Source organism: Cyanistes caeruleus, chromosome 17 (assembly GCF_971803275.1).
Source record: "Cyanistes caeruleus chromosome 17, bCyaCae1.hap1.1, whole genome shotgun sequence".
Taxonomy (NCBI): Eukaryota; Metazoa; Chordata; class Aves; order Passeriformes; family Paridae; genus Cyanistes; species Cyanistes caeruleus.
The window spans coordinates 14621638-14648732 of record NC_141717.1 but is presented as its reverse complement, the minus strand read 5'-3'; the positions used below and the strand labels follow the sequence as shown (position 1 = coordinate 14648732).

The following is a 27095-nucleotide window of genomic DNA, read 5'->3' as shown; positions in this document are numbered from 1 at the left end:
GCTGATCCTTGTTGCTGTTATCAGGGCTGTTCTCAGGGCATTTGGCTCAACACCCTGTAATAGACAAGGGGGGAGAGCTGCTCACACCCAGCAGACAGAGGCTGGGGGAGAGATGGTTAATTGGTTAATTCTGTGGTTAATTCCACCTTGCTCCCAGGCCTTTCCCAAGGGGGTGGAAGGGACAGAGGATTTATACAAAACAGAGAAGTCACAGAATCTCAGAATGGTTTGGACTGGAACTTACAGCTCATCTTGTTCCAAACCCCTTCCACTGTCCCAGGTTGTTCTAAGTCCCAACCTTGGACACTTCCAGGGATCCAGGAGCAGCCACAGCTTCTCTGGGCACCCTGTGCCAGGGCCTCCCCACCCTCACAGGCAGTAATTTCTTCCCAATATCCCATCTAACCCTGCCCTCTGGCAGTGAGAAGCCATCTCCCCCTGTCCTATCACCCCGGGCACTTTTTCCAAAGTTCCTCCACAGCTCTCCTGTAGCCCCTTTAGGCACTGGAAGGGGCTTTAAGGTATTTCCAGAACTCTCTCTTCTCCAGGTGAACACCCCCAGCTCTTCCAGCCTGGCTCCACACAGCACAATACACAAAACACACAAGTGAAAACAACAAGAAAATAATAGAAGCTTTGAAACAGTCCACACAGAAAAAACAGCCCTGAAAAGAAAACCTATTCTAACAAGAAAGCAGAAAGGAACAAAAGACTCTTACCCATATCCCCACGCCAGTGTTTAAGGAAAAATAAACCACTACAACAACAAGGTCAGCAACGCTGAACTGCTGTGAGGAGGTAACAGATCCAGCAGTGGAATTGAGCTCCTTCACTCCTCTGCCTCCTTCTTCATCCTCAGCCTCACAGGGACAGTCACTGAATCAGTAACTCCTTAGCAGCCCAAGGGCATTTATCACTAAACAGCCCAGCAGCAGGAATTGTGCTTCCAAAGGTGCCTGGGTGGGCAGCCTGGCCTTGGCTGCTTCCCACCCCTCTCCACTCCCCAAAACCGCTTGATTTTGGTCTCTCACTAATGGGCAGGGTTGAGAAATGACTGAGTGATGCCTCATGTGCTTCCCCCCCTTTCCACCATTCCAATACTATCAATAGCCAAAGGACCAGCAGTCCAGCCTTATGGATAAAGTTTGTTCCCAAATTCCCGAGCCCTCATCAATATCATAATTGCACTGCATGAAACCAGGCAAAGTTGGGGGTTTTCTGTGTTTCAAGGCAGAGATGAAACAGGAGTTGGGTGAATGCCTGAGCTGGAGCCTGGCATGGCAGCAAGGGCTGACCAGGAGAGACCCCCAGAGAAGGAATCACAGAATCACAGAGTCATTTTGCCTGGAAAAATCCTCACAGACCATTGAGTGCAGCCATTAATCCAGCACCCCCACTAAACTGCTCTGCAATCCCTGGTGATCCCACCACTGCTCCAGGCAGCCTGTGCCAGTGCTTGAAAACCCTTCCCATGAGATTTTTCTTAATATCCAACCTAACCTCTCCTGGTACAAGCTGAGATCGTTTCCTCTTGCTCTGTCACTTGCTAAGTGGGAGAAAAGACCACCTCCCACTGGCTGCATCCTCCTGTCAGGGAGCTGTGGAGAGAGGAAAACAGCAATTCCTCTAAAGGCCAACACGAGATAGGCACGGGAAACCACCTTAGAATTCCTTGTTTGGGGGTATTTAGCCATCAGTTTGCTGTGCTGCATGCTTGTCTGGCTCCACACTTCCACAAGGTCTCACTAATAAAATAATCAGGGTGCAGTTAATGTGCCCATTGCTGAGCCAGGTCAGCATTTCTCCTCTCTTTGAAGGAGCCGCGGGAGCAGCTCTGCACATCCGTGAGAGGAACTGACCTTCCCCCTCAGTGCTCAGCTGGAATCTGACCTGCATTAACACATCCGAAGTACCCACACATGTCAATAAATCAGCCTGGTGTATCCATTAACATTAAGGAAAGCACCTGATTTTATACTTGAAAGTCAATGAACCCCTCCAAAGTCCTTGGAAGTTTGTCTCCAACATAGAAACGGTGTCAACAAAGTTTAATTTTCACTTCTGAACATGCCAAAAGCTTTATACTCATTTCTAGGACATGATGGAAAGATTAAACCAAACAACCTCCAAATGCTCATCAATTCCACCACTGTTTTCTCTGCAACAGGTGAGGAGCTTGGAGTCTCTGGGACTGGGAGCTGCCTGGCAGCCAGCCGGCCATTCCACCCACACCTGCCCAAAGAGGGCTGGGAAAACAAACCTGGACAAGTTCAGCTCTGCACTATGGCGTATTTTTTAGCTCATCATTCAGGGCAGGCAAGAAACCTCAAAAAAACTCCCCAGCTTACCTGTGATGAGCTGATTTGGGTTTTACCAGCTGGAACCTACACCCCCCCACAATATTCCCAAGTCAAAGAATCATAGAATGGTTTGGTTTGGGAGGGATCATCTCATTCCAAAACCCTGCCACTGGCAAGGACAGTCCCAGGCAGCTCCAACCCCATCCAACCTGGCTTTGGACACTTCCAGGGATCCAGGGGCAGCCAGAGCTTCTCTGGGAATCTGTGCCATTGTGTCCCTGACATCCACCTGCCATATTTAAGGACACAGTTTAGAAGATAAAGGAGCAACACATGAACATTTTTAGAAAGCTCACACAAAACAAGTCTTTATTCTTTGTTGCAGAAAATAAATACAGGTGCATATTCCATATGCTTTTCTATAAAAGCACTCCTACAAAATCACTGAACTGCATACAACAGTACGACCTTTTTGGCTTTTAAAATGCAAATATTATACAGTCACTTCATTTTGTTATCATTTAAAGCACTTGTAGCAAGCAGCTTTGGAAAAGGAATGATTAATTTAGAAGCCAAATTCTTGCCTCAAGTGTTTTGTGGGATTTTTCCATCCTGTATAGTGCAACTAACCTAAAAGCAACTAGAACAGTTTTTTGTAAAACGTTTATTCCCACCAACCCCCCAAAAAACCCCTGCGAAGGGAAAAAAAAACAACAACCAAACAGGTCTTAAAAACTGTTCTACCTTGATATTTAAACCAAGAGAAAACAAGAAGTGGCTCAATGGAAATATTAAGGTAAGCACGATGCTTCACAGCTCATTCTCTGTTCGCTTCCAGTTTGGCCCGGGGTGTTTCTTTAGAGGGAGAAGCTTCAATCATCCACTCCTATATTCCTGAAAAGGTACGACATGGACTCCCCGTTGTGGATCCTGCGAATGGCTTCTGACAGGATCATGCTGATATCCACAGTCTTGATTTTAGGGCACTGAAGTTTTTGTATTTCGTGTGGAATTGTGTTTGTAACAACCACCTATAGGAAGAAAAAGTGATCAGGAAAACGTAGCTCTGTTATGTTTCCCACCTTTCATATCAGAAATGTGAAATGGAGTTTCACAGATCCCACAAAGCCACTCTGGCTGACAAAACAACGTTTTACATTACTGCCAGGGTCACAATCTTTGGAAGAGCCATGTGTTGCCATAGGTTTCATGTATCCATGGATACTAATGGCACTGTCCCTCCTTCCTTTCATTCATTCAGCCACACAGATCCAGAGGAGGTACAAAAATATCCCACCCACTGCAGGGAAAGGTGTCCAGCATCCTGCCACTTCCCACATTTCCCACTGCTATAGTTAAAAGACATGTGGATGCTAACATTCCAGTCACACAATTCCAGAGTAAGAAAGCCTGAACCAGGAACCTGGTTATTGACCTATGTGTCAATAATCAAAACAGGAGAGAACTGCTTGCTTAGAAAAGCCCCAAATCACTGGATGAGAGCTCAGATTCCACACTTACTTCATCGATGGCAGACTCCTCGATCAGCCGGGGAGCGTCTGAGGACAGCAGGCCGTGGGTGGCCATGACAAAGATCTTGTAGGCCCCTCTCTCCTTGAGGGTCTCAGCTGCAGCCAGAAAGCTGTCAACGTCATCTATGATGTCATCCTGCCAAAATCCCAGTCACCGAGGGTTCACCACACCAGACAAACCAACAGAGCACATCTGACTGGCAGCACAGCTTTACCAAGTGTAACAAACCCCAAACTATCTGAAAATTGCTCTTTTTTCTTGACAAGCCCAGAAATTACACTCTGCTTTAGAGAAATCATGAGTGCATCAAGGAATCATGGAATGGCCTGGGTTGGAAGGGACCTTAAAGATCATCTCATTCCAAGCCCTGCCATTAGACCTTTGCTCAGAGTTCCACACAGCCTGGCCTTGAATGCTTCCAGGGATGGGGCAGCCACAGCTGCCCTCATAGGGAAGAATCTCTTATATCCAATCTAACCCTACTTTCCTGTAAGTCTGAAGCCATTCCCCCTTGTCCTGTCACTGCAGGCCCTTATTAATAGTCTCTCTCCATCTTTCTTGCAGGCCCTCTCCAGGTGCTGGAAAACCACAATTAGGTCACCCCAGATCATTCTCTTTTCCAGGCTGAACAACCCAGAAAAAAAAAGCTTTCAGCCTTTCCTCACAGCAGAACTGCTCCATCCCTCTGATCATCCTGGTGGCCTCCTCCAGACTTGTTCCAACAAGTCCATGTCCATCACCTCAGCTTCACTGGCATTTCTAAAGTCACCAGCAGGAACAGGGTGACTCTCCCCTCCTGTGATGTGCATGCAGCAGCTGAACCCCTGCAGGTAAGCACTGAACTGAATTTCACCTGCTCTGCTCATGGAAACAAGGTCCCAGTGCTGCTTTTGGAGTGGATCCCTTCAGAGCTCCCAGCCAGCTTTGTGGGTGTACTCAATGCTGCCCCATCCTATCCAGAAGTCCATCAGCAACCAAAGTTAAGTGGCTGATGTGGAAGAGATACTTGATTTCTGCAGCTTTAACATCTTTAATATGATTTAGGAGAACTGATGGCATCTCACTTACCACAATGATAGCTATTCTTCCTCCTACATCTCCAACAACTGTGATGGGTGGTTTTTCCTTGGGAATCAGCACTGATTAAAAGAGAAAAGAAAGAAAGAAAAGAAAGAAAAAAGAGAAAGAAAAGAGGAAATTTATATAATTTATTTGAACTATGGAAGTGGCTGATGGGTCATCACTATTAGAGACATGAAGCAGCAACTATTTCAACAGCATTACTGAGAAAACCAGCAGGATTCTAACTCATAAATAAATTTTTAAGCTTAATTAAAATACTAACTGCATTAATTTATACCTGAATTCTTTACCAATTCAATTAATTCTTAATTTCAACATAGAAACAGAGTAGCTAGCAGACACAACCAGTTCAGTCATCCATTGACAGCCACACTGGGTTTATGCCCTGCACTTTTGGAGGTGCAGCTGTAGGTCACATCCACATTCAAGCAAGAAGGAATCGTATTCTCCCCACTATGAAAGATGTATTTTTTTCTTTTTTCTCTGTGAAGAACCGCTCCTTTTAGATTCTCCATACCTGCCAAACCCAATCCCTAAACCCACAAAAACACCAGGTAACACCTTCCCACACACACTTACTTACTGGGGATCTCCAGGCTGGGGTGGATAGCAGCTACGTATTTGGCTGTGGGAGGGGAGTGCCGACCATCCACCATGTCAGACTCAGCATCCTGAGCTTCCCCGTGGATCACGGCGATTCCCAACCGCAAGCGCTCGGCAAACGACTGTGCCCTGCAGGGGAAGGGTTAAAAGAACCCAGGAGAAGGTTAAATTTAAAATAATTCACCTATGTACAATCCTAACCTGTTTTCATTTTATTTCTAATGTTTCAGAGGGAAGTCAAACGATCCTAAAATTTTAGGAGAATTCACAGAAGAAATCAGTTGCCCCTCAGTATCTTGTTTTTATCAGGTTTGTTAAAGTTAGAATAACTTTCAGAACATCCATATGGGCCTTAAAGCAACGGGATAAATGCTGCAAGTCACAAAATGCTGACTACTCCCTTCTGCTTTGCCCAACAGCCAAAATAAAATAACACTTCCCAGCCTTATACACTTCCCAGTGTAGAAAATAACACTTCAGCATCCTTGGGATCCCAGGCTTTAGCAGGACACATCCAACAGTAACCAAGAACAGCCTTGATGTCTGAATTGTCTACATTTAATAGGAAAAAAAAAACTCATATCAAAAGAGAAAACAAGTGTTCACCTGTTTATTTACTACTAAATAAAGACAATATCCCTGACCTGCTGACACATAACCTGAGCTACCCTATGGAAAAGGAGATCTAGATGATCATTCTGCCTGACAAACCACACTTGGAGTTGAACAGCTTGGATTTTAATTAGCTGACATGAAATTCCTTCACACTGCAGCATTTCTTCAACTAAAATTAGAAATTTCTGTAAAGAAGTGTAAGGCTAGTTGGGGGGAGTGGGAAAAGCAGAGAGTCAGGAAAATAGGAATTTGCATCCCAGATATTGGAAGCAACAAATACAAATTAGCACATCCATCCCACCTTACCTTGCACACCCAAGGGTTTGTGATCCTGCCTAAGCCACCCATCCAAGCCTCCTCTGGTCCAAGCAAGGCCAGCACAACCAGAGTGATTCACTCTGCCCTAACATCAGCACCTCAGACCTGTGCCTGAATCACCTCCTCTGTCCTTAAGCCTTATTTCACTATCCAAACAATCCAAAGTCCAGAGAATAATTTGCCCATTGTGATACTCAGTTAATTAAAAATGGAGTATCTTCCACCCTGTGGTTATCATACAGTTATAATGTTTTTGCAAGTATTAAATTACAGGTAATTATTATTACAAACATTAAGAGTTATGACTTTGCAGGAATAATCCTATCAATAAAACCATATTAATTACCTTAAAATGCAGTATTAAACTGAATAAAGTTCAAAGTAACAGCCAAATGATTTATTAATTTTCCAGTGAGCTCAGAAACCACAGAGGCATTCTGAACTTCCCCACACAGGGGTTCTTTTTCACAAGCAGGCATTCATCAAAAGTATTTTCCTAGATTGTTTTCAGCCTGGATTAGGCTGAAACATCCAATTATCCCTCTCCCAGTACAATGTAACTCTTCAAATACTGTCCTTAAATACTCATAGGAACATGTGAAGAAGCTAAACAATAGAGTTCTGGGATCCTCTCCTCCATAAATCACTGCATGATGTGCAACTCATGTCTATTTGCTGGCATTGACAATTACTGGACAAGCATTAAAATGCTGCAACAAACACTTGCCTCCACCCAAGAGGCAATACTGACACCATGGAAAAGAATGGAAAAGAAACAAATGTAAAATTACCTGGCCAAAACAAAAGAAATCACAAAAAATACTGCTGGAGAAAAAGATGACAAAAAGTGATTTGTTACAGAAAATAAGGAAAATATGGAGTATCACAATTTGTTGGCATGGAAGTCTAAATATCTTTTCAACAAACCCTTGGTTTGTCACCACAGCAAATACAGCATCTCTTAAACCATCATCCAGCTCTTACAGCACCTGCTGACAGCATTGTAATTCCAGAGTTTAGGAATGGTCAACTAAAAAGCTTCATGGATTAACAACAGTCATTCAACCACCAAAGATTTGACAATCACAACCATCTCAAACAGCAAACCCCATTTCACCATCTGTATTTAGGATCTGATCAGCCATGTTCTTAATTATGCCAGTGTTAAGAAAGTCATCTGGATTAATGGTATTATACTCCCAGCTGCTTTTCCTCATTTACAGCAGGAGTTTTATAATGTAAATGCACACACATATAACATGATTAAAAACCTTCTTAATCGTAAGCACTGCACTGATTTACCACATCCTTTTGTATATTTTTTTTCACTCTCAGATTTATTATGATTACAGCGATGATGTAAAAACTACACAGCTGACAGAGGAGAACTGGGAGGGGTGCGAAGGCTGCATCTTCTAATTATTGGGTATTTGTCCTTCACTCGATCCTAAGAACAAAATCCCGACAGAGATTTCCTGCTCTAAGGCAAGAGAGCAGATCTTACCCACCTCTTTGCAGACGCAGGAGATTTGGCCACAATTACAGCATTCCTGTAGTCTGGTATCTGTAGTAAATAACAGATAGCAATGTCCACTTCATATCTTTAGACAGATTTAATGTCAGTAAGAATCAGAGAACTTTATTTTGCCAGAAGAATTTTAAGCATTGAACATTTTACCTATGAAAGCAACCTCAAGAATCCATGGTACATGATCAGGACTGACAGCTCAGTAAAAACATGTATTTAGAAAATTCAGATACTAACTTCAAACTCCACCTTTTAGAAAGCCCATTTTATAGTACAGATAACAGAGAAGTAACTGCTTTAGGACATCAGGGTTACACCCACAAGTGTTAAAAAAACCAGGAAACCATCAAAATTAAAGTTTCCTGTTCAACCTAAATTGTCTTTAATCACTAAAACCCAAAATTTTACAACTTCCTATTGTCATATAGAGTACCCCAAGAAAAGTCACACCTCTCCATCACCTCATACTGACTTTCTATGGACCATCAGAAGGCATAAAACTTCCACAGTCACTGCACTGATCCTGGAGGCACAGTCTCACAGTGCTGCAAACTCTCCCACGCTGGTCAGCACAAGGAGATGCTGCTGCAAATGCTGACAGCACCAGAGGGATGAGGCCAGGAACTCTGGGTTTCCCTCTGATGTCTGAGAGGTGCTTCAGTCAGGCTTCCCAACAGTCTGCTCCCTGAGTTTGCTGCCCCTGCCCCATTCTCATACTGTTTTTTCACTCCAGGCTCCTGATCCCCATTTAACTAGCATTTTACTCCCCAGCTCTCAAAAGTTTCTTACCCTCATGTCCATTTTTCCTGCTAACAGTGACTCTACATCAGATTCATCAGGCTTGTAACTTCCCAAGCATTCCACCATTCACACTTCCAGTTCTCCTTTCCAACAGCACTACAACTGCACTTCTGGTATCTCATCTTACCCCACTCCTTGAAAACAAAGACTTTTCCTTCACTGTGCTGCCCTGGGATGACCCATCTCTATGGAGAGCAGCTTAAAGAGAACCTGTCTGTCCTGAGCCGAGCAAAGTCCTACAGAGCAGGTCCAGTCCTCCTCAGAATCCCAGTGTTAAGGGATGGAATACTGATCACCAAATACCTGCAATTTGATCTGTTAGGGATGGAATTCAGAGATTTGTGGGGATGACACCCTGTCATGCAGCTCACCACCTTGTCAGATGTCAAATAACCATTCTAGAGCACAGAAATACTTGGGGTTTCTGCAAACACAGGCAAAGTAAGTTCTTCCACAATCTTAACCACAATACACAAACTGCACTGCCTGATTATTTTCAAAAGCTCTACCTGGAATGGGGATGGGGAAAAAAAAAAAGAGTTCTGAATTTGGGCAAGGGCTCAACCAACAGAAAGCAAGAAATTTTCTGAGGACGTCAGGCAACGTTAACAATCCACACTGTTAGTAACTCCACCTATAAACTGGGAATTCAGCATGTTCTGTCCTTTACAAACATGAAGTTATACAAGAGGCTACAAAGATTAACATGACGGAAGGCATGGACAAGGCAGGACCTGTCACTTGACATAATAAAGGCTTTGATCTAGTTCAGACACCATTGCCTCATTTTTCCCCTGCCAAATTACCAAATTTGTTCTCGGCTTTTCAAAAATGAAGTTAGAAAGCCAGAAGTGTCATCCCCAAGACACTGAGGTGTCAACAAATCCATGTAACAAAGGGCTATGTCACTCTGGGATTAACACCTGCGTAAAGGAAAGAAGCCATAAAATATCCAACATTTGCCAAGCACACAGAGGAAAACACCAAACTGTTTTCATATCACAGGGATTTCAGTTATTGGACTGTCTTCATCCCAGAACAGCAAGTGATTCTCTTCACACCTAGGCATAAATTTCCAACGGGGAACAACTACAAGCCCTCATCCTCCTAACTTTCAGTGAAATGCTTTTTAAGTGACTTTCATTCTTATTAAGCTGGACTCCATTTCATGCTCCTTGGTACATCCCATCATTTCCACAGCTTTGAAAGCTCTGGCATTCCCAGCACAGGATATCCAGCACGTTGTGGCCACCAGGAACTTGAGATGAATTCTGAATTCCCCCTCAGTGGCAATGGATCAAAGTCTGAAGCACAGATAAATGATCTGGCTGGTGAAGGTATTTGCCAGTACAGATCCCATGGTCAGATCCATTCAGTTAACTCTGGTTTTAGACAATCCCGTCATGGATGAGCAGAGGGATGAAGAACTGAAAGTATCTTTTAAAACTTCTCTACACATACTTCAGATCTCTACAAATGGTCATTTGTTGGACTGCACAGCAGTGTCAGACTCAAAGCTGCAACAATCCTGTGTAAACCATTAAAAGCTCTGGAATCAAAATGTGCTTCAAGACCAAATCTGGACCATGATCGTGTAATTGACCATAAACCACACTTTCAAGCAACACATCAAGGCAAAACTTGCCTTGTGTCTGTGTATTTGGTTTTCCACTTTTGTTCTTTTGTGGTTTTTTGAGTTAGGAAGTGCTTACAATGTGCAATACTTCTCTCCTGGAACACAAGATGAATGACTGTGGCAAAGCCAGAGCCTGGAATTTTGTTCTGCCAATAGAGTCTTTGTCTCTATTACCAAATGAAATGAAAATGAGGAATTCAAATGCTAACTGATACCCCAAACAGATTTTAATACTGTCATAACAAAATCATGTTGGTTTAAGTTTCTTTAAGGGGGTGAGGTGGGGTGTGTTTTGTTTTTTAAACTGAGGCATTCCTATCTCTATAAAAAGAAATAGCTTCAATTCAAAAGCAAGAGTGAGCTAAACCTTTTCTCTCACCAGGAAGAAAGCACTTGCTTTATTCCAAACTATCATTAGTCAGAGGCTTAACACGCATCTTATACCTACAATTATCATTTGCACATTTTGTACAGGCGAATCTACCATTAGCACTTCTCAAAACCCTTATAAAAATAAGATGGAGAAACAGAGGCACAGAATATCCCAAGTTAAGCTCCTCAAGTCAAGACACGCAGTCTGAGCAAACAGTGGGTGAGATTTCCACCCACCAGCCTGACTTTCAGAGCACAATCAATAGGCTCTCTCATAGTTTACAACTTCCAAAGTGTTTCTTATTATGGGATTTAAATTTATACCCACATAAGCAGCCCAGCCTATAAATGTCAAGGAAACTGGAAATAGGAAAGGAAGAGGACATTAAGAGCAAGAAAATACTTTTTTTTTTTTTTTTCCAGTGTTAGGGGAATATATCTAAGAAAAAAACAGCATTGCTGCATGGGTAAGAAAAAATCAGCTCTTCAGGAAAGCAAAAGTTAAACCTGGGAAGAGAAGAACCAACAGCTTCTAACACCACTCGCTGTCCCAACATGACCCTTCCCCCCTTAAAATTCAGTTTGAAGAGTTAATCTTTTCAGAGGGATTTGTTCCAGATGCCCTGAGACATGACAAAAAAACATAATTAAAAATATCAGCTGTATTAACAGGCCTTCCTCACCTCTTCTTGGATGTACTGCAGTAAAAATGGGGATGCTCTCAAGTTATCAACTGGAATATTGAAGAAACCCTGAATTTCCTTCTGATGTAGATCCATGGTAATAAGATGAGTTAGTCCTTTAAAACAAAATAATAATACAGAAAAGCACATCAAGGAAAGTAAGAGAGAACAGACACCTGATTTTTCTAAGTTTCACTGCAATCTGTCCAGAAAATCTCTAAGCTGCATGAGAACACTATGTGAAAGTACATAATAAATTAATTTCAGTTCCTCTTAAGCACACTGGCATTAATGAGTTTTAAGGTTTCTATAGTGATTTTTTTAAAAGAACCTCAGAACACTGCACATATCTGACTCTGCAGTGCCACACTGAGGCAGGCAAGAGCCTGCTCCACTGGACAGGGGACAAAATGGAAGCACTGATTTGTCTGATGTCACACAGCAAAACCCTGGCACGCTCATTAGTTCTGAATTCCTGAAGAATGGGCCAAGCTCCTAATCAAAAACCTCAAAATAACAACCCAGATCACACAGCTTGTTGTAGCTGTCTGCTTTTTCCCAGGGATGGGAGTGAAAGCAAAGAAGTAGAAAATGTGTTGAAGGCTGTGAAAATGAATAATCTCATTCTCCCACATGGTCTCAAATGTAAAGGACAAAGTGCATTCATCCAACAAGTAAAAAACAAGACAGAAATGACAAGGCACAACTGTTCCAGACTGTAAGAAAGGCCCAGGATGGTATTATGAGAGGTGAATACCACAGCTCAAAGCAGCTCAGCCCAGCAGACTCATTTTACCAGCTCAGTACAACTCAATGTAAACGGTATCAAATTTAGGTTTTTTATGAACTCATCATTTGGAAACATTTCTAATTACATTCTCTTTTTACATAGGTTTTAAACCCATTAAAAGTTTGCCAGTTATTTTTAAACAGAGTCCAAATTTGTGTGCAGATTTCTCTAAACCTGGAAGCTGACAGCAGGAGCCCCCTTTGCTCTGATTATTTAAGGACAGCCACATTCTTACCAGCTTTGCACATCATGGAGGCCAGCAATTTGGAGACAATGGAGCCCCTTTTCCTCATCTTGCACTGTTTGCTGTAGGGGAAGTAAGGAACCACTCCAATAATGCTTTTGGCACAGGAGGTTTTACACGCATACACCATGATCAGGAGCTCCATGATCGTGGTATTCACATCCCTGCAACGAGAAACATCTGCTTCTGTAGCTGGTGCATAAAAATCCTGTATTCACCAAAGTATTTAAACCCAGCAGAGATGGAGAGGGCACATTATCAGAGAATTGGTCATCAGCAAAGACCTGCATTTCTGTTGCCATTAAAAAAAGTTTTCACATTTGTAAAGTCCTTTTCACATAAAATTAAAGAATTTCTGAATCACAGGACACATTACCCAGGAAATGTTCCTCCTACATCTTAACTTGGTGATGGTGCTAGAGACAGGGAGCTGAGCAGAGAAGAATTTAAAGAGAATGACAAAAGCAAAAGAATACACTTAGGGAAGGAATGCAGAGACCATGGAGAAGTTTTTATTGCTATAGTCACTAAAAAATAAAATTATAGAAGCTACCTTATGCCAAAGCTGTCTTTGTGTACATATAAAAACCCAACAAAACCACTATCAAAAACCCACCACAAAGAAAAATGCTAGCAAAGGGTCTTTATGCAGTTACTCACTTTGAAACTGTTTGGATGATAAATACATCCTTTCCTCTCACAGACTCCTGAATCTGCACTCGCGTTTCTGCCAAGAAGAGAAAAATGGAATAGTTGCAAGAGCAAAATTCTTTTTAGAGTCTAAGAAAAGGGGAACCAATACATTCAAATTAGTATTTTAATCAGGTACATTTCCAATTTTGTTAATTTAATGCTCACCTCTGTTTGGCTCTTGATAAACCTGAACCTTCCCCATCTCAACTCCCAAGCGCCTGTGGGATCAGAAAGAAGGTAGAAGTCAAGAAGGAGAGAAGAAGGGCAAACCAAATCTAAATTCCATGTAATGCAACAGTTACTGAAAAGGCTGCATTCTGTGGGAGAAAACCAAGGAAACAAAATCCCAAACCATAAAACCAGTAATTACAGTTAACATTTCTTTAAAAAGCACCTACAATTTCCAAAAGCTGCACTGCAGACTATGCCAAGCTTATTTTCCAGTCAAGCTCAGAACAAGCTGCAGGAGACAGAAATGCTGGAATACTAAATCATGTAACATTTTATAATTTTTAATATATTTCCTGCCCTACATATAAATATATACACACATGTGGCAACATACATGTGCACAATACTTAAAAAACCTGATTTTAAATTATTCTTCTCTGTAGAAAAAAGTCAATGTGGAGTGAAGAGGAAAAAGTAGCAAGCACTATTTTATGGGTAATGGAAGAATAATATCTGCTGTATTTATTCCCTGTCAGCATTAGCTAGACCCCATCACTACAAAAAGGAGACCAGAGTATGCTCTGCACTCGGGCCCAGATTCTTTCCACATGTATCCTGAATTCCTTTGTACTCCCTGTTCTCTTCTTATCACACCCAAATTTGGGTAAATAAGCTTCTGGAATAAATCCATCCTGTCTTAATATTCCCATCATGCATCCTGAATAGCACAGTAAAAATGTATTTAAGTCCTAAAAGTTCTGCAGAAGCTGTTCATGGATTTAAGCTTAAGAAATGTTCCCATCCAAAATATACAGAGAGCAGAAGGGATGTAGCTTTCCTGCCTAAAAATACCCCACTACAAGGAGTAAAAACTTCTGCTGTGATGATTTAACATTATGCAAACATTAATTATCCCACGTGTTTCCTATAAAATGCTGCAGCCAATCACAACCTGCCACAGAACAATTCAAACACAAGTTACAGAGTAATTGAGCTGTTGAAACACACTCTCCAATAGAGCATACTCCATATTCTTGCAAATCATGGCAGTTTTCCCATGTAACTTTCTTTAAATAGGGAAATCAGGTGTCCAGGAAAACAAATCCCACCAGAATAACCCCAAGATTCCCTGCAGGCTTTACTTACTCAGCAATCCTCCTGGACAGCTCCATGCATGAGGGATTGGAATTAGCTGAGAACAGCACCAGCCCACCCTTGGTGATATTCATGATGGCCCCAATTTCAGTAGATGGCACACAAAACATCAACCCTAAGTTGTTCTGCCGCTTCTAAAAGACTGCAAGAGATCAAAGATCATTTAAATCCATGTTAAGAAACAAAACAAGACACATTTTCTCTGTTTAGAAAGTGAGTCTCCCAGAACCCTGGATATTCCAGCATCCTTAAAATTTGTTACCCCACTTTAATAGCTTCCCTACAGTGTTTCAAAGATTCCCCAAGACAACCCTCTAGCACTAAGGTTTTTTTTCCTTTTTAACTGTTTTCCTCAGTATCATCCAGTAACACTGATACTTTTTTTCCATCAGCTTGTCCAGTTCATTTTCCAGAACTGAGCAATGTTCATTGATTTTTCCAAAATCACAAAGACAGTCAGGGGTAGAATTGAGCTAAAAAGAGCTCCTGGGCCCTGGCTAGAAGAGTCTATTTCCATAGCTGAGTCTTTTTTCATTACTTTGCAGTAACTTATAAACTTACAAATAAGGGTGAAATGTAAGGAAGAATTCAATAAAGCTGGCAGCTGTAAATAATGACCTCTTGCACAGCAAATCCACTTGCTGAAGCAGCTGTTGTCATTCTTTGAAAGCAATATTTCACCTGTGAAAACAGGAGAAAAATATCAGGATGGAATCAGTATCATTTTTGTTTTGTTTCAAATATAGGCACAAACCACTAATCTCAACAAGGATTTGATGGAATTCCATCTTTTTATTATTCTTTGTAAATCATATTTTCATGATTACTTCTACTATAAATTTTAGGCAAATAAAAGGAAAAAAATGATCCCATTGACCAGCATAGATCGAAGCAGCATTCAACTCAAAATCCTGCTGCACTTCACTTCTGCTGCATAAATAGTCCAACCCTCCACCACCCATTTCAGCATTACGTAGGAGACTGGAAATATGAAATACAAGTGGCATTATTTAAACCAAAGTAAACAGAAGTTACAGCTAAATCAGTAACTTCTTTCCTGGTAAACATCTGCCTGCTGAGAAACATGATTATATAATAGTCACATGTAATTGGTTAGAAAAAGCTGATGATGTATCAACTATTAAGTACTCCAAAACAACAACTAAAAGAAAGAGTTTTGTATTTACAGGAACAGCTGGTGAGGTCTGTAATGAAACTCCTTCACACCTCCTTTACAACCAGACAGTCTGGCTCAATTTAACTTCATCAGAGGAACCCAATTCACTCTTGTGAAGAGCCAAAGTCAAGTCAGGAACTTCCTAACAACAAATCTGTTGGTGCCAAGGCTGAGCTCTGCTCAACTGCCGTGAATGAAAACCTGCCTGTCATCAGAACTCCCAAACTCTGCACAGACAGAGCACAAACAGCAATTTCTACCCCCAGAATGTCTGAATGTTTCACTGCGCTAGAAACAGAAGGTACCTCCATATCCCCAAAGCAAGACCTGTATCCCTCTCAAATTAAATACCTAAATAAAACCCCATTTCTTAGCTAGTATTTCTCTGCTCTGCTGCTCACTCACTCCCTACAACTCCCAGCTGTCAACTAATGGACATCACCCATCAAATATTCATGGTGGTGTCCAAGATCCATCTCAGCTCCACCAGAGCGAGCACAGAGCTGAAATGCTTTTAGGTCTCAGAACAGTACCTGAGAGCACCCTGCTTGTGTGCCTGGATGGGAACAGCACGGAGGCAACTTTCCATGCTACTAAAAGCATTCATAGAAGGCATATTTTTGTCCAATTGTGTGTGTTCTTTGTTTCCATATATTAGGGAAATATGGAGCCTTAAGAGATCTGAAAAGATGAGTTGTTGGCTCCCAGCTATCGCTGAGGGTGCATTTTACAGCACAATAAATTGATGTATTTACAAGCAACAGTGAACACAGCTCTTCATGTAACTACAGGTCAAGGACTTTCTTGTGGATGTACCTCAGCAGCTACAAGTGGGCTATGGTGTGTTTGGGCAGGGAAGTTGCGTTTCAAGAGTAATATGGATAGATCAACCTTCAGACAGGTGTTGGGATGAAAGCAAGCTCACAAAACTTTATTAAATGTGCAAAGACACGACTCCACAGGGGTACATGGGACCATAACCTTCTGGTTTGAGGTGGGCCAGCCTTCCAAGGTTGAACACAAGCAGCACAGAACAGACTGCAGGACAAACTCCTGCCTTTGCTTTTGGGCTGCACACAATTACACATACACATCATGATGAGCACAAGAATTACTGGGCACACATGGCTTTATGCTTCCATGAACTGAGCATGTCTACACAGAAAGCAACAGAGGCAGGAATACCTGGATGGGATAACCATGGTACTAAGGAATGGGATGGAGGGAATCCGCATCCTCATCAATCTCCCCACAGGGAATTTTCCCGTCCCTCCACACTCGCCGATCCCCCTGGGCTAACAGACCTTTCCAGCCCACACCTCCCTACCAGTCCTTCAGATGCTCCAGGTGGGTTACACAGGCCCCGAGGTCCCCGTGGATCCCATCCCTCCGCCCCGAGAGCGGCCCGGGCACGCCGCTGCCCCACGCCGCTGTCCCTCACCTGTGGGACTTGCGGGGAGCCCGAGCAACCCCGAAAAGGGGCCGCCCACGAGAGGGTCTCCATCCCCTGAGGGGAGGGCGACGTAGCCCATTCCTCAAGCGTCGGAACCCCATGCGGGGAAGGGGGATGTCCTGCCCTCACACAGCCGGCTGAACTGGGCTGAGCGGGTGGGAGTGCCCCTCGCTGAAGGCCTTACCTGCCGGCTCCGGCCCCCCGGCCCCGGGAGAAGGCGGCCCGGCCGGAGGGGAAGGAGGGGGAGAGGCAGAGGCGGCGGCGGAGCTCAGCCCCTCCGGTGCTCCGCGGGCAAGATGGCGGCGGGGCGTGAGGGAGGGAGCGCGGGCGGGCGGGGCGGGCCCGAGGCGACGCCCCCCCCCCCCTTTCCCCCGCCGCGCTGAGGGGACCCGGCCGCCGCCATCTTCCCCCTCCGCCCGCCGGGATCGTGGGCGCCGGGACGGCGTCTTGGAGTCGCAGAATGTTAGAATTTTAGAATCGGCAGTGTTGGAGGAGACCGTCAGGATCATCCAGTCCGAACGTCAACGCAGCAGTACCACGAAACCGCATCGCCAGATGTGGATGCCTCTTCCAACCCCTCCAGGGATGGTGACTCCGCCACCTCCCTGGGTACCTGTTCCAATGCCTGACCACACGGACAATAAAAGAATTTTCCTGGTATCTAATCTGAATCTCCCATGTCTCATCTTAAGGCCATTTCCAAGACCAACCAGCTCCTCACTACAGCATCTTTTCAGGGAGTTCATTAAGAGCCCTCGAGTATCCTCCAGAGTAAACAAACCCAGCTCAGCCATTCCTTATAAAATACATTTTTTTCTAGACCCGTCTTGAGCCTTGTTGTCCTTTACAGAAAAAGAGAAGTACAGATCTGAGTCACCAACTGGGATGATGGGGGAACCCCAACACCACAATTCAGCTGGCCCCCACACCAAAAATTACCCGTGGTGCAAAATCCCCGTGGAATAACGCGGTGATGTCCACAAAGTGCCATTATTTTGGAGCTCACATCTGCATTCCCAGCAGAGAGGAAGCTCTGGGCATCTCCATCCCTGCCGGACACCGAGCTGTCATCTGGCCTTGGCCATCAGCAAAGTGTTTATAGAAAAAGAGGCATTTCTGCAAAGTAAATTAAGAACAGAAACTATTAGTGGCCTCTCAGTTCCTTGTCAAAAGCACACACGATTTATCCAGAGTCCTCTCAAGACTTTCCTTGCCACATATATTGATTGAACTGCACAAAGATTCTCTTGACATCTGAAATGAGACTCTTATTTCAGTCACCATGTTTAAAAAGGAAAAAAAGCTTTATCCCAAGACACCCATGACAAAACTGCTTTGAGGAAGTTATAGTCATCCCACACAGACACACATCCCTCCTTTAAATACAAAACCCAAACACCATGTTTTTTCCCCAGACTGCACAGCTACAACCTGTTTTAAATTACACTTCTCAGTACGCCCAAGCTGAACAGCATTTTATGGATCAGAATTTTAGCATAAAGATACAAATCAGGTAGTTTTTGCTGCAGCTTTTCTCATACAAAGCAATTAAATTTGATTATTCCTGGACTGAAGGGTGCACTGGAGCAAGGCTGATCATCCCAGCAGATATTTCTGTCCACGATGGCCTTAACGTAAAAGAGGAAAAGCCACAGACCAGCTCACCAAGCATGCCTGCAAAGGCACAACATCAAATTCATAGCTTGAAACCATGTTTCTGCCACTACAAGCTGCATTTTATACTTTAAATATTCACAGGCCAGTGTTTTCCCTAGATTCCACATTTGCTTCTTGCATTCCAAGACTTGGTCATCTCCTTTTTTTATTTTTATTCAGCAGAATCAGAGCTGGGGAAGGAGAAGCAGTTTAACGTGGAGCCTTGGAGCAGATGTTGAGCATTCCACTTGCAGGCTCACAAAGCCAGGACATCTGTTAGAAATATGTGAACAGAGAGGCCATCAGCCTCTTAGGTGCTGCAGTGATCCTCTGCCTTTCCTACATCCCCTTCCAAATTACACTGAGGTGGAAGGGAATAGTTCCATCCCTCGCCATCCCCAGTCCATGTTTTTCTGCTTCCAGGCTGGTTGCTTCCACACAGTTGGTTCAGGATCATTGACCCAAGCAGGTTTTTTTTTGTTTAGTTTTGTTTCAGGGCTTTCAGGACAAAAAGGAAGGAGGGTGAACTTTTTGTTGGTCTCTTCACAGAGCAGCAGAGATTTCTCTTAGCATCGGTCTCTCTTGCAGGAGTCTGCTACAGGCTGGTGTGACAGAACAGTTTAACACAGAACAACCAGAAACAACACATGGTGAAGCACTGACCCATAATGCAATTAGCAACCTTCCCCAGAAGCATTTTTCAATACCCCAGGGCACTCAGAATTTGCTGACTGTTTGATTTGTGCTGCCCCAAATTCCTGACGTTGCTTAAGCAAACCACAGGACCAGGAACTAAATGATCCTGTCTTCCGATCCCTTTTTGATAAGGCTACTGCCTTTGTTTTCTTAGAGAAAAAAGATTAATTCCTTTCCCACCTCTGTCTTCCTGATCAGAGGAACACCAGTTTAAATCTCAGCTCCCAAGGGAAAGGGATTTGTTAATTTGACAATACTCTATCCAAACACTAGGAGTTCAACAAACAGTTGCTCCAAGATGAGCAGATGGATTTTATTTCGTTTACAGTGATTCAATTAGCAGCCACCTAAGGAATTCTGAAAATTTGCTGGGTGTGAACACTGGCTCACAGAGGTTTATTGTTCTTAATCCAGATGTGACCCTGGCAAGAAGAGATGTGCAAAAAAAAAAATCTCCCCCACACCACACCTAGTCCAGCCAAGGTGAAGGGCACTGCTCATCCAGCACTGGGCTGAAGGACAGCCTGCATCCATCACCTGAGAGAAGATAAATGCTGCTGTCACCCTGGCTCCTGAGCTCCATCCATCACTGCTCAGCCAGGTTGACTTTTGTTTGTTTGGAGTAGTTTCTGTTTAAAAAAAAAAAAAAAGTGGGTATTAAAGCTCACCTACCAAACATGGTACACCAAAGAAACGCTCTGATTTCATCCTGACAGAGCTCTGTGGGTAGGTTTGGTCTCTCCCAACAAATAAAGGCATCCCAAAAACATCTTCTACCCTACACAGCCTGCAGGGAGGTTCTGCAGCACACCTCCACACTGAGCACAGACCAAAAGCCATCACCTCCCTGCTCCCCTACCTTCAGTTTTATTGTCTGGGCGACAACTGTGTCCAATTTCCAGAAGATTCTGCCTTGGACACCGCCCAGCTAGGGAGGCAGAACTCAAAACAACTACAAATGCATTCTGGAATTGATGGAAGGAGATGTTATTTTATCATATCTTGGGAGTGATCTGGAAATAGCATTCCCCATGTCCGGGAAGCAAAGTGCTTTAATAAGAGTCCTGGAGCAGGGAGCACATCTTCCCTTCTTGAAGGGCTGTGGCAGTAAACAGCACTCATTGCTTTATCAAATATTACTGCTTGGCTTTGTGTGGGAAACAGGCCCAGACTCATTTGTCACAGGCTTGTTCCCCCTGAGTCACAAAGCTCTGACTGAAGGAGCCCTGAGTTCAGGGCTTTTTTCCTGTTTCCAGCTGCGCTCCCAGTTCCCAGTCAGTCTGTAATGTTTAACAGATCTGCTGCATCAGCTCCAGCACAGACACGGGGTTATCTCCACCCAGCCTCCCAACAAGGAGACGAGGTTTGTGGAATACCTGCAGTGTGACAGGTCCTGCACAGAGAGGTGGCTCGAGCTGGATATCAGGGTGAGGGTTTGGACAAACACTGCCCTGAAACAAAACCCAGCATTGGAGCCTCCTGTTTGGTTCACAGATTCCCTCTGCTTTGCTGTGCGTGGGCAGCTCTGTCCTGCAAAGTCTGTGGAACATCCTGTTCACGTCCATCACCTGATGTTTACGGGTGTGGTTTGCCCTTTGAATGGCCTTTAGGCAAAATTGGTTGGACTGCACAGTGAAATCGTGTCATTTTAGGAATTTGAACAGCTACACAGTCCGTGACAAACAATAATTAGTGCTCGGTTCCTCTTTGTCCTACCGGCTGGGTCTCAGCATTTGCCATTTGCCATTTGCCTCACTAAGCTGCACCTCCTCTCCAGAGAGCACACAGGCACCATGCCCTGTGCAGGCATTCAGTGAGCACAGCAAGGGCTTGTCTTGGTCACTGGAGAGACACTTTGCAGATGAAAGCAGAACTCAGTGTACGAGAGCAGCTCCTGTGCTTTGCCTGCACAGCTGCAAGGTGCAAAGAAAGATTTGGTACCAGCCTCGGCCCTTACGCTAAGCAGGAGCTGGGAGAGGTGCAGGGAAGCAGCAAAAGGCAACCAGCAAAGAGTACCCTGTGTCCTCCCCAGTTTGGTGCCAAGCAGGAGCAGCCCTGGATCAGCAAGAGCAGATTAATGCCCATGCTGGGAGTGGGACCCTCACCCAACTGCTACACCAAAAAAAGGCTGAGCCTTACCCAGGTCTCTTCAGCCTACCCCACTTATTGACACCATTACCAGCATCTCCTTCACAGAGAAGCTTTCTACCAGAACCTCTCCTCTAACTCCCTGTATTATTTCCTGCCTGATTTCAGCAAGCTCTGGAAGAGGCTCTGCTCTCAGACCCCTGCACTGTCTTTGACCTCATCAAACAAGTCAATTACCCAAGTTCAAGAGCAGGATACTTAAAAATTTTACTCACCAGGGAAGTCTCACCAGAGAAGAGGTGTGAGGACTGTGAGGCTTCCCAGAGGCTTTTATTCTCTCATTAAGTTCTCCTTAATGAGGATTTCCTCACCTGCTGCAGTGTCCCTCCCATTCATTTGCATTCACTAGCCTGCTGCTGGTACTTTCAAGGCTGTCTTATCTCCCATTCCTTCCTCTTTCCTTGTAACTATTCTGATCCCAGTTTTTACCTCCCTGCTGCCATCCAGGTCCCAGGGAGAAAATGCTTTCTCCTCTTTTGTTACCGCTTGCCACGTCCTCCTTGGCTGATTTCCTCCCTGACATCTCTGCAGCTTCTCCCAGCTAGAGTCACCTGCAACAGTCTCTCCTCCAAAGCAAGGCAGCAACAGCTACTCCTGGTGAGATCTCTGACTTAAATGCTTGCTAAAAGCTTGCTTGTTCTCTCAGCACAGCCTGGACCACACACACCTCAGTGCCTGGACCCTGAACACCCCGGTGGCTCTGCCCATCCCAGCCCGCTGTTTGTAGGAGTGGGGCTGTCGGATCGGCCCCTCTGCAGGACCAATGAGGCCTCACACCAGCAGGGCAGCGGGTTCAGCACCTTTCTCAATGACTGCAAATACTGGGAGGTTCAGGCTGTTCCACTCATCCCACGGCATCTGAAAGAGCATTGACAGCAAAGCTGCGTCAGAGCAGGGCACAGCTGCCAAAGCAGCCGTTCAGCCTCCTCCGATTGCCTGTTGGAAAGGATTTCCCCCTTTTTTTCCTTCAAGCTTTTCTTGATAAGCATATGGCAAGTGGAAATATCAGAGAGAATGAACTGCCTCCTAGTTGGGAATGAGAGACTGACAATTATCCCTGTGATAATGAGATAGTCTGAACATGAGGGAACTCGATACAATGGGAGATTTATCTTGGAAGCAATCCCTTGGCAGCCTGGCCTGTCTTGCTGTCAGCACGGTTTCCCATTGCACAAAGGGCAGGGATCAGACTCAAGATGACAAATCCATCTCTGTCTCAAGCTCATCCTGCTCCATTACCAATGGCTTTTCCAGGGGTAATTCCTTAGGTCATCCAGATGCTCTGCTTCACTTAAATCACGTTGTCCCATGGGAATCTGTACCCACCTTGGATCTCCAAAAGACCTGGAAAATTGTTTTCTTTCCTACCACAAACCGGGTCAACACTTCAACTCGTGGCCTTCAAGGCTGCCATGATTGAGGAGAGAGGCAAGACAGGAGTCTGAAGCCTTGGTCCAACACTCACAGAGACTCTTGTCACAATTACGTGGACTCTGCAAACAGATAAGGAAAACCAGAAAGAGCAAACGTGGGTCTGCACAACCTTGACATGGCAATCAATGCTGTAGTTTACCTCCAGGAGCAAGTAAATAGCCCCAGAGTTACATGCTGCATAGCAAACATTGCAGTTTTATCTGCATGACAGGCAACAATTTGTGGCAAAGGTTAAAATCTCTCTGTTCACTCAAGCTTGACAGATGATGGTCATGTTCCATTCCCTGTTCTCAGCGGGTTTGTGCATGAATGTGAGGTTAAGTGCATGTGTGCCTTTAGGATCACGACCTTCATTCAATACTGCATGGCCCAGCAGGCTCATAATTAATCCCCAGCATGTTGGAATGACAGCGCTCACTCGTAACGTCATCCATGCAGAGCTGTGAGCTACGTGTAAATTCCTACATTCCGGCTGGGAGTCAGGGATTTTCCAGCCAGCAGAGCAGGGAGGCTCCAAGGCAGGTTTTTGACAGGACAATTGGTAGATTGGACTAATTTACAGGTAAATTGGGTAGGGCAGGAGAGGGAGGTGTGATACAGTGACTGCTTGCTCAGCTGCCAAGGATGGGCTGGGAATGACAACACCTCAGTGCTGTCAGTGTTATGTGACCAACATTTTCTACTGACAAAAATGTAAGAGTTCCTTATGAAGCCTGTAAGAAAGTCCCCACCATCTTCATCCTGGGCAGTTTGCAAACATGAAGCATGACCAGATTCAGCTCAGCCACTTGTTCTTCTTTCTCCTCCCAATCTCTGGTTTTCAAATGTACCCAAAGGTCTGAAACTCAACAATAAACCATAACCACAGCCTGGCAATCAGATCCACGTGCCCCAGGCAAGTCCTCACACCCAGGTCATGTCCTGTCTGCCTCACTTATAGACCTGCTGCTAATACCAGTGGTTTGTTTCCAAATTCTAGATATTTAATCTTTTTATCTACTTGTTCTGTTACCAAAGACAAACCTGCTCAGTCAGGTTGGATCAAGTGTTTTATCCCACAGGTGACACAACAGGCTGGGTATGTTTTACACAAGTTTATTGGGGGTTAATATTAATTCACCAACAGCACAAACTATCAGATCTCTGCTATTTAAGGGCTGCAAACATGACAAACACAGAGACAAGCATTGCTCAGAAATAGTTATGCTGTACATCAAATCAAATCTGAGTAACAGCAGCACGACCACTGATTTGTCCTGCTTGAGGAAAGAAAAGATGAGCATCTTACTCACTGTTCCATTCCCTATACATACAGCATTTAACTTTCTTCCTAAAGGCTCCATAAACAAGAGTCAAAAGACACAAGGAGTAAAATGCTGCTACTTTGACCCACCTTGCTGCAGCTCCAGAGAGTTCTTCCATTCCCATTGCATGTTAAATCATAGTATATTTGAGATACCTCCAAAACACGAAATCACACCTCGTTAGCAAGTGCAGCCCTTCACAGTCCCCAGTCCCATGATCTGAGTTCTGAAGTGAGGGAAATTGCAGAGAAAAGAATGGCCCCTTCCACACCAGCACCTGCTCAGACCCTCGGGATCTCTACTTCTGAAGCAGACCTGGACTTTCGCCGGCTGGTCAGGCTGCCCAGGACCGACTCCTCGCTGAAGGCCCCTTCGAAGGTTGACAGGATGGACTGGCGAAACTTCTCCTTGAAATCTGGCCCCACAAAGACGTACAGGATGGGGTTGATGCAGCTGTTGAAGAAAGCAAGGCTGGAAACCAAGGGGATCCCTATGTAAAGGGCCAGTTTCATCTCATGGCTGGAAGAGTTTTTGGATATTTCCAGCAAGGAGAAAACATGATAGGGGAAATAACAGAGGAAAAACGAGACTGTGACAGCAATGATGATTCTGTAGGGCTTTGCAGAGTTGGCCAACTGCCTTCTTTTCAGCTTGACAGCCACAACGCTGTAGCAGATGAGAATCACCACAAAGGGGATGAGGAACCCACACAAGAATCGCGTGATGATCATCGCTTTGTGCCGCACCCTCCACAGCCTGCGCGTTGCCTCGGACGTGTAATCATCAGACAGCGCAAAATTATTGTAACAGCTGGTGACATTCCTGGAACTGACCACGGTGTCCCGAAAGACGAGGTACGGGGAGCTGAGCAGGACAGCCAGGACCCACGTCCCCAGCGCGATCCTGGCTGCCAGCTCCGGGCTCCTGCGGTTGTGAGACCAGACGGGAAAGGCCACAGAAACGCAGCGGTCAACGCTGATGACCGTCAGGAGGAAGACGCTGGCAAACATGTTGAGGAAGGCGATGGTGCTGTTCAGCTTGCACAGAAGCTTCCCAAATGGCCAGTGGAAGCCCAGGGCGGTGTAGGCGATACTGAGGGGCAGGAAAAAGGTGAAGATGAAGTCAGCTATGGCCAGGTTGAGGAACCAGACGGAATTCACCGTCTTCTTCATCTTGAAACCTGCAATCCAAATGACGAGGCCATTCCCTGTCACCCCCAGCAAACAGGAGATGCTGTACACCACCATGGAGAGGATGTGCATGGTCTTCTGGAGGCCAGAGTAGTAGTCGTGGTCAGTGGCGTTCTCAGGCTGCTCCGTGGGACAGCTGGCAGAGAAGGGTGACGGGGAAGAAGTGCTGTCCATCGTTAGCAAGCCAAGACCTGAAATCACAACAGAGCTGTTTTCTGCAGCTCAAGAGAGGTGAAAATATTTGTGAGCAGCTGTGCACAACATGTGTATGAAAAGCCAGATTACATAAATGAATTTATAATTAATATAAAGTCCTCTATAGCATGAGCAGCTGCACCTCACAGAAACCACCTCAACCAGAGAAACCAAACCCAGTTTTGCTGTTGGTGTCAGTGTCAGAACAACACCTCTATCAACAGTGCAGATATCCAGCACTGTTGATAAACAGTGCAGCAAATCCAGCATGGGCCAGCAGCAAAACTCTGGAAACCCAGATCCCCGCACAGTGATGGGTCCTCTTTGGATGACAATAACAAATTATGACAGCAAAAACTATCTAGGCTGGTAAGAATGAATAGACATTTTACCACTACGCTCTGCTGAGCCCACCCTCCTCTTCATCTCTCTCCTGTTCATCCTGGCACTTGCCTTGGCAGATCCTGGCAGGATTCACGGTGCTGTTCCTTGGCAGCCGGTGGTCTCACCCTCCTGACTGTCTCCCCTTCTGCTGCTCCTCTCCAAGGTGACTCACACTGCCTCGCCCCATTTTCCCATGGCTTGGGATCACGAGGAATTTAGTAGGGTCACTTATGCCCTAATCTTCTTCCTCAATTTGTGGTGTGTTGATTTAACCCCTGAAGACCCAGGGGGTGCAGGTTCCCTGGGGCTGGTTGGCCAAGCCCACCCATTAACTCAGATTTGAAGAATGAAGAAAACACAACCCCTCTCCTGCCTGTGCCATTCATTCCCCTGGCAGCTCTCCCTCCTGAGCACCCAGAAATCCTTCTGGGCACCGGGGTGCCCTGCTGCGACGGGGGACAGGGCCAGCTCTGCTCCCCACAACAGCAGCAACGTGCCCAACCTGTGCCAGGGCCTGGCACCACCAGCTGTCCTGGAGACGCTGTCCTGGAGACAGGCTGGGGGGGTTTTGGGGGTGCCTGGAAATGCTCCCTGCCCGGTGCAGAGTGTTGGGGTGCCCCATCCTTGGGCTCATGGGGGAAGTTGCAAGACAGTGGGAACACCGCAGGGTTGGGGCAGAAACACCTGGGGGTGCACGGCAGGCAGGGCTGGAGTTGTGGGTGACAGCAGAGGGGTGACGGCAGAGGGGTGACGGCAGAGGGGTGACAGCAGAGGGGTGACGGCAGAGCGGTGACAGCCGCGGGCCCCCCGCCCTTCTCTCTCGGTCCGGCCAAGGTCACCCGCGCCCCGGGCGCCACGTGCGGGCCGCGCCGCCAGCCCCGCCCCGGCGCGGGCCAATGGGAGGCGGGGAGGGGGCAGAGCGCGGCGCTGATT

General features: G+C 45.3%; 2 protein-coding genes across 7 annotated transcripts; both read right to left on the bottom strand.

The window, feature by feature from the left end:
- Positions 1-2640: 2640 nt before the first annotated feature.
- Positions 2641-18271, bottom strand: PRPSAP2 (phosphoribosyl pyrophosphate synthetase associated protein 2). Of its 5 annotated transcripts, none has more exons than XM_086854823.1 (12): positions 18095-18271; positions 15087-15206; positions 14517-14667; positions 13365-13417; positions 13167-13233; positions 12498-12670; positions 11473-11588; positions 7961-8016; positions 5500-5648; positions 4902-4972; positions 3822-3968; positions 2641-3331 (listed from the first exon to the last, which is right to left on the bottom strand). In XM_086854823.1, exons 3-12 carry the CDS (start codon positions 14633-14635, stop codon positions 3173-3175), a joined length of 1110 nt encoding a protein of 369 aa, XP_086710949.1. In that variant the 5' UTR covers positions 14636-14667; positions 15087-15206; positions 18095-18271; the 3' UTR covers positions 2641-3172. The 5 variants fall into 5 exon arrangements, with proteins under 5 accessions (XP_086710949.1, XP_086710946.1, XP_086710947.1 ...); XM_086854820.1 differs by lacking the exon at positions 18095-18271 and adding an exon at positions 17340-17531; XM_086854821.1 differs by lacking the exon at positions 18095-18271 and adding an exon at positions 17340-17476 and having other exon boundaries at positions 15144-15206.
- Positions 17949-27063, bottom strand: LOC111936153 (chemerin-like receptor 1). Of its 2 annotated transcripts, XM_086854824.1 has the most exons (4): positions 24483-26906; positions 20884-23148; positions 19977-20136; positions 17949-18271 (listed from the first exon to the last, which is right to left on the bottom strand). In XM_086854824.1, exon 1 carries the CDS (start codon positions 25755-25757, stop codon positions 24675-24677), a length of 1083 nt encoding a protein of 360 aa, XP_086710950.1. In that variant the 5' UTR covers positions 25758-26906; the 3' UTR covers positions 17949-18271; positions 19977-20136; positions 20884-23148; positions 24483-24674. The 2 variants fall into 2 exon arrangements, with proteins under 2 accessions (XP_086710950.1, XP_023792682.1); XM_023936914.2 differs by having other exon boundaries at positions 20884-27063.
- Positions 27064-27095: the final 32 nt, after the last annotated feature.